This window comes from Hipposideros armiger, unplaced genomic scaffold (assembly GCF_001890085.2).
Source record: "Hipposideros armiger isolate ML-2016 unplaced genomic scaffold, ASM189008v1 scaffold_456, whole genome shotgun sequence".
Classification (NCBI taxonomy): Eukaryota; Metazoa; Chordata; class Mammalia; order Chiroptera; family Hipposideridae; genus Hipposideros; species Hipposideros armiger.
In genome coordinates this window covers 569,542-580,287 of record NW_017731806.1, presented here as the reverse complement: position 1 = coordinate 580,287, position 10,746 = coordinate 569,542, and the positions used below count along the sequence as shown (strand labels likewise).

General features: G+C 44.7%; 1 protein-coding gene across 1 annotated transcript in view; it reads left to right on the top strand.

The window, feature by feature from the left end:
- The window catches only part of CRYBG1 (crystallin beta-gamma domain containing 1), a 191,552-nt gene that overhangs the window by 128,224 nt on the left and 52,582 nt on the right, over positions 1 to 10,746 (top strand). Inside the window, exon 3 of the mRNA XM_019665872.1 lies at positions 7,494 to 9,112. Coding sequence (XP_019521417.1) covers positions 7,494 to 9,112 — 1,619 coding nt within the window. The remainder of the gene's footprint in view (positions 1 to 7,493; positions 9,113 to 10,746) is intronic.

Sequence of the window (10,746 nt, the reverse complement as noted above, 5' to 3'; positions counted from 1 at the left end):
TGATGAAGTGTTAGTGGCCTTAAAGTTGGGATTTACTCTGTTTCTGTCAAACAATAAGTGACCTAAAGATAATTCTTACCTGGAACTGGAAATGTACTTTTTAAAAGAAACTCTACTTTTCCATTAAACCCTCTGGAAGAGCAGAAAATACTTTTGGAATAGTGAACATTTAACTATTTAATAAATGATGGCTTTCATATTTAATAATGCTTCCCTTTCAGGACGCTGTTAAACCTAAAAGTTAAAAAAAAAAAATCCGTTACTGTTCTTTCCATCCAAAGGTATAGCTATGATTTTATGGAACAGGATGTGATTATCATTTTGCTTGAAGTGGCAGCATTAAAAATAATAATAAAAAAAATTGAGGTTGCAAGTAGAGAAGTATGTGTCACCTGAAGTTAAAAAAAGGACAAAGGAGAGAAAAAAACAAACAAACAAAGAACAAAAACAAAAACAAAAAGACAAGGAAAGCAATAGCGAGCAGCAGAGCTGGGATGTTGACAAATATTATTAGAAATAGTACAGGGGCAAGCGAAAGCATCCCATCCTGAGAAACCAGGGAACAGTGACAGTGGAGAAAGGTTCTGAAGGTCTAACGTAAAGTGTTATTGGTTGTACCATATGAAATTGTTCTGTAGATCAAAAATGGTTGACTGTAGTAATTTCATATGTCTTTCCATAAGAGGCCTACTTACTACTAAACAGTGTTATAGTCTGTGAGTCATATAGTGCAAGCCTCGTCTTCACTCATGGTAACAGCCCTGGCAGAAATAGTGGGGATGTAAAGTACAGCATAGGGAGTATAGTTAATAATATTATAATAACTATACATGGTGTCAGATGGATATCAGACTTATCAGGGTGCTCACTTTGTAAGTTATATAAATGTCTAATCATTATGCTGTACACCTGAAACTAATATAATGTTGTATGTCAACTGTAGTTTAAAAAATTACTAAAAAACAAACAAACAAAAAGAAATCACTATTATAGCACAAATGGAATAATGGAGATCTGTAGTTCTGTCTCTAGAATCATTAAGAAGTAGCTAAATTATATTAAGTATACTTTGAGGGAGGGGACTGTTTAACAGATAAGAGGAAAATATTTATTTAAACAGTTAAAACAAAAAGTTTCAGTGTTTCAGGTCAAGGTGTATTTATGTCAACATTTCTTCTTTTGCATTTTGTGTGTGTGTGTGCGTGTTGTATATTTAGAGTGGGCCATCTATATCAGCACAAGCAATACACAAAATGGAGAGACGGGGAGGAGAATAGATCATTTTAAATGTCTATTCTAAATCTAAGTCTGTAGTATCAGGGATCCATTATCTGTATCCTCCTTTAAATTTCAATTTATCTGTTTCTGGGTTCTGAGACTGAGATGACATTCTGCTATACACTTATCATGGGAAAATGTGATTTTTAATTTTAAGTCTAAAACTCTTCAGCATGAATATCCTGGAAGTTGTAAGAAAAGAGTGATATCTCCTCATGAAAGTCTTCCTTACTTTTTTTATTTGTTTGTTTCTCTTCCTCTCAACCTAACTCTACAGCAAATTTCCTATACAGTTTTGACAATTTCTCTCTTTTTTTCTCCCCTTTCCCCACACCTAAGTCTTTGTTCTTTAGTCATTACATGGTTCAAAAGTATTTTTTTCTTTTGTTTCTTAACCCTTGTTTTTACTTTTAAAAGTTGAAGGGTGAAGTAGCCCAAATCTGTATTTTTGAAGCCACACAACTAAAACTATTTTTTTTAAAATCTATGCAGAAAAAAGCTTCCTCACCACTGCAAGCACACATACACATACGTTGTGAACCTAAATTATTATCAAAGTAACACAGCCAATCATATCATTTACAATAATGTCCATTGGACTCATTCATTCCTCATCATAGCTGAACTGAAGTTAAGGAGCTAAAGATATCTTTCAGAAATTAACAAAGTGAGCTCTTAGAGGATCACAAGTTTTTTGGGGGGTTTTGTTGTTGTTGTTTGTTTGTTTTGGCTTAAAACAACAGAAATTTATTCTGGAGGCCAGGCATTCAACATCAATTTCACTGGGCTGAAATCAAGGCGTCAGCAGGGCTGCACTTCCTCTGGGGGTTCTAGGAGAGAATCTGTTCCTTGCCCAGCTCTGGCGCTGTCAGCATCCTTTCACTGGTGGCCACATTGCTCCTATCCTGTCTCCCTCTTCACATGGCCTCTTCTGTGTTTGTTTTTTTTAACAGTTACTCTTGTACATCAATGACCATATTTTCGCAGGATCCACAGGTGAGAACATGTAGAAAGATCTTGATCTGCGTTCTCAAGTCAGATTCAGGTTGGGAGCCAGCCGTAAACCTGAAGAATCTGAAGTCTGTGTGCCAGGAGCTGCGTCACCATGCAGAATCCTCACATGGGCAAGGCGGAGCTGCAAATTCTTGAGCACACTAAGTCTTGTGCAAAAAAGATTTCCATTCTGTTTTGTTCGGTTTAGACCGCACCGTGACTGTGCTTATAGACTGCACCGTGACTGTGCTTATAGTTACCTCCAGGGGTGTTGTTGGTAACTCCCTTCTGGAAGAGAGGATGGATATTACGAATTCTTTAGTAGCAGCAAGTATTCTGTCTACTTCTGGCTATAAGTCCCTGTGCCAGGTGCTGGGAATGCAGACGGGACATTTTGCTTTCTCTTCAGGGGTTTATGTTCCACTGGGCAACACAAAGTTGGGAAACGTATGAAAGGCTTATTTTTAAAGTATGTTGCTTATATTTTCAAATAATATGCTCAACATATTTTTCTACAACCTCCAAACGTGAGTTCATGTGAAGTGCTTCACAATGTAAAGCAATGACTGACTCCACTGAAATAGGCAATCTGAAAAAACATGCAGGAAGCGCACTATTTTGCCTATATGTCTAGACCTGTTGGTATAGTAACAATTTGGTAAGATATTAACAATTTGGTAGTATAGTAACTTCCTGACCTTTTGCTTCCCACTAGCTGAGGAGATAACAGATCTCTGAAATTACATATAATGATACAAGGCAGCTTTTACTAAGTGGCAGCTGTTGATAGCAGGTGCGGCCACACCAAGAATGTGGAATATCACAGAAGGACACTGTGGCCAGTGGTGCCTGGGCTTCTACACACTGCCTGGAATAGGGTCATGTCATAAATGCTTATCTACTGTGTCTAGTGAGCCACGTTTAATATTAGCCAAAAAGAAACGCGCTAAAACAGATCCCAGCATACAACCCAGGGACCATTTCCAAAATAGTCCTGTTGTGGACTGCACTCATCCAGTAGGACGTGGGTGAGAGGAGGGTTCCAAGTGTAGGTCTGCTCAGTGAGATGGGCAGACTGCCTTAAGTAAGGCGGGCAGAAAGTACACGGCAAAAAAGCTAACTACAGAGGAGGTCCTGGGACTGCCTGGCTCTGCTGGAGTCTGAGAACCCTTAGGACCCTGTCCAAGCCCAGAAAAGAGCATGGAGAGGAGGCTGGGGAAGCAGGAAGCAAACTGATGGGGCCCTATGGCCTCTTTGGAAAACACTCTTCTTCCTAACCGGTTATGGTCAAGGTTGAGGAAGAAGGTGGTGGGTCTGTGGCCTGCTATCCTGAGTTTAGGACTTGAAGCTCAAAGGCTCCTACTTAAGAGGCACCTACTGCCACTCTGGACAACTCCCAGGCCATCCAGTGTTTCATTCTCCATCTGCCATACTCATTTTTCTTCCATGAACACTGGAAAAAAATAATCCCTGGCTGAAAAAGAAGTGTGTGTCCTGTTTTAAGAAGGGGTGTTCCTCAAAGATGTTACTGTGGACTTTATTCTGGAGGAATGGGGCATTCTGAACTCTGCTCAGAGGAATCTGTGTGGAGATATGATGCTAGGGATACATGGGGACCCTGCCCTTTGGGGGTCGACTGCATTTCCCTATAAATGAGGACCTAGCGTTTGAAAGACTTGGGGCCCCCACTGACTAAGAACTATGAAATAACTTGAGCCAGATAGATTGCTTCTGCTCTTTATTATCCCAGGGGAAAGTTTTATTTTTAAAGCAACTTTATTAAGATACAATTTATATATAAAGATTGTACCCATTTTCAGTGTGCAGTTTGATGAGTTTAGAAAGATATGTACAATGTGTGTAACTATCACCACAATGAAGATTATAGAAGCTCCCATCACCCCCTAAAGTTCCTGTGTGCCTCTTTCCAGTCACACCTCCACCCCCACCCTGCCCTCAGGCAACCACTGATCTACAGATCAGATTTGCATTGTCTAGGACATCATATAAATGGAATCATGCAGTATGGAACCTTTTGAGCCTGGCCTCTTTTACTCAGCATAATGCTTTTGAGTTAACCATGCTAGTACAGGTTTCAGGAGTTCTGTCCTTTTTATCGCTGAAGAGGATTCTGTTGTATGGAAACACCACAATTTATCCATTTATCAGTTAGTGGACATTTGTTTCCAGTTCTGGCTATTATGAATGAAGCTACTGTGACCATTCATGTATAAACAAACAAAATTCTGCAATTCCAGGAAGTTCAATAGACAGAACAACCTGATGGGTGATAAACTGGCTGGTCCTCTGGGGCAGGGGGCGGGGCGGGGGGAGGGGCGGGGAGAGTCAGGTAGTTGATGAGTTACAAAGAGCACCTGATTTTTTTAAAAAGCAGTGATAGCCAAAATTGAAAAAAAAACAAATGCTTGTACTGAGCAGAGAGGACTGCTGATCAGGAGTCTTTCAACCGTATGGGAAAAATGGATTGCAACATCATTGGCAGGATATAATAATACATACACTTAGTTGGGGTTTTTTTTGACATGGGCTAGAATTGAGCCAATAAACTCAAACCTATTTTCCTGGCTACTTCTTCATGTTATGTTTGAAGGCCTGTCCAGGCATCAGGGACAAAGAACTCCATCTTCAGAGTTAGAAAAACTACTGGCTGTGGGACCTTGGCTAGGGATAAGTAACCTTGGTAAATGAACAAAAAAAACCAAACACACAAAAAAAGACTGCCTACCTTAAGGGCTTTTAGGAGGATTAGATGAGAATTTATGTAAATCACTTAGCAAGTGTCTATTGCATAAGGCGTGCTCAGTTGGCATAAATTACAGTCTTATGTTTAAAAATCATGTAATACCTTTGATTCATAGTAAAAGAGTTCAAACATATTCCTTAGGAAATTGAAATATTTTAATGTATTTTTTAAAATTACATGGTGAATTCTTTCTATATTATTTATATTACCATTGAAGAATTGAATTATTAATCAAAATCTGCTTAGATTTTAGAAGCAGTATCAGCTAAGTCACAAAACTCCCAGGGGCTGCAACAATAGTCCGGCTCCTCACGCAGCAGCGGTCTAGTTCCAAAGCTCCCTCCAGGTGCTTCTCTCATCTCTGGAGTTGATCAGTAAATCTGATTCATGAGCCCTTCCTCAGAAGGCAATCCTGTGGGCGTGTGACCTGCAAGTTTTTACACTGAGCTTTCTCAGAGGCCCAGCGCATCTCACATCCTCTGAAAGGGGTTCCTGTGGTGGGGTCAAAGGAGCAGGGTTGGAAGCTAAGGACTTGGGTTTGAATCCCAACTTTATTGCCCTCCCCACAACACACACCTTAAGTCTCTTCCCTGTCCAAGCTTCGCTTTCCTCATTTCTACTGTGGGCTAACAGCACCTCACTAGGCTGTCGCAGAATCACATGATGTTACAGTGCCAGGACTGTTTCAATAAAAGCTTGTCGACCCTGTTAACTCCATGTTTTATCTTCCAAGTCTTTCCTATTTCCCACCATTTCCAAAGCCCACTGGCTGCATACAACTTAAATGAAATGCAGTTGTTTTTGCTCTTTCGCTGCGTTGATTTCAAGCTTTTTTTCAAAATTTGTCGAAACCCCCAAAAAAAGTTGATATTTTGACTATTTTATGCATTTAATAATAACACTTTGAGCTGCTTTGTATGACATTTTTTATGTATAAAAATTTCCTATTGTTATTCATTTTTGAAAAACACAAAAATATAGAAAAATGTACATCTGCTTTCCTAAGCTTTCTTTCTGGAAGTTTCCATCCGCAGTTAGCGGATGGAAATATTCATTTGGCTATATCCGACCGTGGTGGCAAAAAGAGTGATTCAGGAATCTCTCTGTAAACAGTCAATATTGTTAAAACTCTCCCCGTATTCACCTTCCGGGAAAGGGTGGGGGGAGTCAAGTTACTCCTGGGTTTGAAGTGGAATTGGTCATTCTTAAGTTATTTAGCCACACGTGTAGGCTTGGTTTCGGTGGGGTAGTTACCCGGAGTGCGCTTCCCTCTGGCTGGGAGCCAGGGCTGGGCTCGCGGCTCGTGCTGCCATCCCCCCCCCCCCCCCCTGCCTGAGGCTTCAGGCGGCTCACCGACCCCCTGCCCACGCCTGGCAACCTTGACGCGCCGCTGCGCCTATTGGCTGGTTTACTTTTATTGATCTGTTCTGAGCGCCCTCCTGGCTTCCGGCGCCGGCACCAGGTGCGGACCGTATTGCTCCAAGCGAGACTAAAGAAGCAGGTTTTTCCTCTTTCCGGGACCAGTGCGGATCTTTGCAGGAGGCGCGGACCCCCTCCCATAGGTGGGTCGGATCCATGGTGGGGCTTCTGCCTGTGAGCACCCCGAGCCCAGTGGGGTGGTGCGGGCGTGGGCAGAGACCCGCGCGCTTCTGTCCCCCCGCGCCTCCCCCGCCCAAGCGGAGGGGATGAGAGGGCTGTCGCCCTACACCATCACCCTCCTTCCCGGGTGTACTCCCCGTATTCACACTCTAAGGAACTCCATGCTGGGAAAAACCTCTCGGCTGAACTCCGAAGTGATGGGACAGGTTGGATGTATTTGAATGCCCGCGTGCTACTCCCATTGGAGGAGGGCAGGCCCGGCCGCTGGTTCGACCAACGAGGGGCCCAGGTGCTCTAATCCCTGTTTTCTTAAGGTTTTCATTTGCAATCACGTTGAAGCCTGGTGGCTTCTTAGGGTTCTAAATGAGAAGACTAATAGTACGTTTTTTTTCCTCGTCTTCCTTACCTTCTACAAAAGAGAAAGGATGGTGCTTCAGAAAAGCATTCTGCCTTGAGATTCGTTGGTGGGTTTCCTGTTGCTCTGTCATCCCGCTTGGCCGTTTTGAAATTGCATCTTTATTGAAGAAGGAGGTCAAAAGCAAAAGCTAGAGAGACCTGGGAGTTGTTTATTTTGTATAAGCCATCATTTGGGCCTTCTGAATTTTCCTTTGAAACAAGAATTATAGTTAAAGTAGATGTTATTCTAAGTAGCACCCAACATAGATGACGTTTAAGAAAAAACTTTAAAAGTAAAATAAGTTTATTTTGTTGGAATGAATGTAACAAAAATTCTCTCATTTGCAGTTAGAAACTCTGGTCTATTATCATTTTGACATGTAGTTCTGTAATGGACTACTAAAGAGGAGGGAAAAAAACCGATTCTCATATTTTCTCTCCCCCATTCTCTTTTGTTTTTCAGTCCAGGGCACAACCACCGGAGGAGAACAGAAGGAAGCCAGTTTTGGGGAAACTTGGCAATCTGTTCACGGCAGGACGAAGAAAGACTTCTAGAAACGGGTTAGAGAGTCTCACTAGCTCAAATGCCAAATCAGTCTCTCCCAAAGATGTAACTTCTACTCAACTCCCTGAAAGAGAGAATGAGAAGAGGAAATCTCAGGGCAGCCAACCAAAGCAAACAGAAACGTGCGAGAAGGGGTCCACTCAGGAGAAGCCGCAGGACCCGGAGGACGAGCCCCCCGAGACCTGTGTCCAGGTAGTCCCCCCTGACGCCGAGCTGTCACCTTGCTCAAGAAGCCATGCAGCGGCGGCTGTGCAGAAGTGCCATGAAAGTGATTCATCCCAATTAGAGCCTCTTGAGGCAGAGGGAGGGTCCTTCTCAGATGCCACCACTGCTGCCAAGCAGCTGCATTCCTCACTAGAGAATTCCCCCAGGCAAGAGAACGCAGAGACTCTCGCCCGCGGTCCGGGGGAGGACGCTTCGCCCAGCCCTAGCTGCGAACAGGAGACAGCCCAGGGTGCGGGGGATGTGCCGGGGTCGCTCACCCAGGAGAGGCCCGCGGGAGAACTAGGCAAAGCTGCTGACAGAGCCCCCCGCCTGGGTGCCGAAGGAGGCTTTTTGGAGCCTCAAGACGCGCGCACCCAGCCCCCCGAGGACGCATTTGCTCCGCCAGGTGACCCTCCTGCCGAGGGTGAGAACTGGGCCGGCTCCACCCAAGCAAACGGCAAAACTGGGCCGCGAGGACTGGAGTGCCGGCCCGGCGAGCGCGCCCATCCTGCCAAAGTGTTAACGTTGGACATCTACTTGAGTAAGACTGAGGTGGCGCAGGTGGACGAGCCGGTTCTAATTACTCCCGCCGAAGAAGATTGCAGCGATCAGGACGATATGGAAAGGAGGTCCAGCGGCCGCAGGTGCGGAAAGCGGAGGAAGTCGCAGAAATCCGCGGACTCCCCGGGAGCGGACACGGCGCTGCCCGACAGCGCGGCCAGGGACGACGAGGTGTTCGACTACGAGGTGGCCCCGCACGCGGCCACCGAGAACTTCGCGGAAAAGAAAGTGAAATCTCCGCCGCCGGCGGACCCGGACGGGGGCGTTGCCTCCGCTGCGCGCCGGGACTCCAAGTCCAGCCCTAGCCCCAAAGGGCAGCCCCGAGGAGAGGCGGACCGGAGCAGACAGCCTCCGCCGGCCTCGTCCCCCACCAAGAGGAGGGGCAAGAGCCGGGTCCCCGAGGCTGTGCCCACCCCGCCCCCTGGCAGCCCGCGGGCTCCCGCCAAGGAGTCCCAGCCCAAGAGGGCGCCCGCGTCCGACTCCAGCCCCGCCGCCAGTGGCGCCGCGGGGGAGAACGGGGAGGAGGTAGCCAGGACCATCCCCAGGGAGCTCACGGTCAAGAGCAGCTCGCTGCTGCCGGAGATCAAACCCGAGCACAAGAGGGGGCCCCTGCCCAACCACCTCGACGGCCGAGGAGAGGGCAGTCGAAGCAAGGAGCTGGGCAGATCGACCGGAGGTCCTGACGCCGACGGCTTGAAGCCCAGGAGCCATTTCGGTGCGGGCAGGTCGACGGTGACCACTAAAGTGACCCTGTAAGTAACTGGAATTGGCCTGGGCAGAGACGCGGTGTCCGCAGCGGTGCTGGGCGGCGGCTCTGAGCAGCTCGGAGGCCTTGCGTTTGTGGAAGAACTATTGAGTGCACTGAATTTTCTCCTCTATGTTGAAATTAAGATATAGTGAAGAGCTAATGGACACAATTATGGTTTAAGATGACACACATTCAGGAGGCTAGTCGCTGTTAATTCCTGTTTTAATATAAGATTGAAGTTGCATGTAAAAATGAGATGTCTGGAGGCGCAGTGTTTACATAAACAATCAAAGGCAGTATGGCTTGACATAGCTAATTCTATTCTTTATTCAAAATGTACACTGGCATTCTTGGATAGAACATTCTTAAAACACATATAGTGAATTTGAAAACAGAGCAAACACTGGTATGTTCATTATGTCCCAGTAGCTTTGACGTGTGAGTTTAAGAGAATTCACAGAAATGTTTATGGAGCTTAGTGCACTATTTGCCTAAAGCCTAAAAAAAACAAAACAGTAAAAGTCTTCCCCTTTATAAACTTAGGGAGACTAGTGATATTTTTGCTCCCCCAGGTTGAAAAGTAATTGTCAGTTATTGAAATTAAGAAAGGTCAGTGTTCTTATTGGGAGACCACTAAATGAAAAGAGACATTAGAAGAATCAGGTTCAACAACAGACTGACTAGTTGCTGTTAAGTTGATCAGTTTTTCAAATATTTATTGAGTATTCTCTGTGCACAGTTTTGTACTATGGGGAAAAACCACAACTATGATTCAGTATTTTGCCCTTGAAAAGTTTATGGCCCAGTTTGGCACACAAGATGCTGACAAATCAAAGAACAATGTGAAGTGATATCTGACTAAAGTGCCAGTGGATGGTGACCACCCCTATAAGGCTGAGAATGTGTAAAGGAGGAAGAAAATCAGTAGGGTTTTTTTGTGTGTGAAGGGGTGGGACTTGTGCCCTCATGACAAATGTGAGTTATATATAGTTGGACAGAATAGGGAGGGCAGACACTATAAAACTCTTAAAATCTTCCCCCTTCCCATACTCTCTTCCATCTCCCAGTCAACGTATGTAAAAATGTTTATCTACAGTGCTTAAGTTTCTTCTGCATTCACACATTTATTTTAAAAGCTGGTATTTTCACAACATTATCATTCTCAAACCCACCAGTCCATTATGACTATTGGAATTCTTGGATAAGTAAGCTTTAGAGTAGGAGGTCTGTTTGGTAAACACTTGAGAAGAAAGTCTGCTTAATGAATAAGGAGCTACCTCACCAACTGCTACCTCGCCAGCTGCGAACCTGGAGACCTTTGATATAGTCAGCTATTTATTCTGTAATAGCAGCATCGGAGGAGAAATAACCTGATTGGATGATGCCCATTATTTGTAGCAAGCCAGTGTGCCAACATTCAGACCTCCTAAGTGTGAGCCTTAGAGAAACTGTTGTGTACCTGATTAAGGAGGCCCCTGCCTTCCAATAGGAAGACACCAGTGGAAAAACCAGAAATGTTACACTGTTAAAGAGTATGGTAAACAAACCTGGGGAAGCCAGTGTTACAATGAAACTCTTCTTTATGTGCTGTTGTCTGCAATAGAACTAAACCAAATGTCTTCTTCTTAGTACTGATTA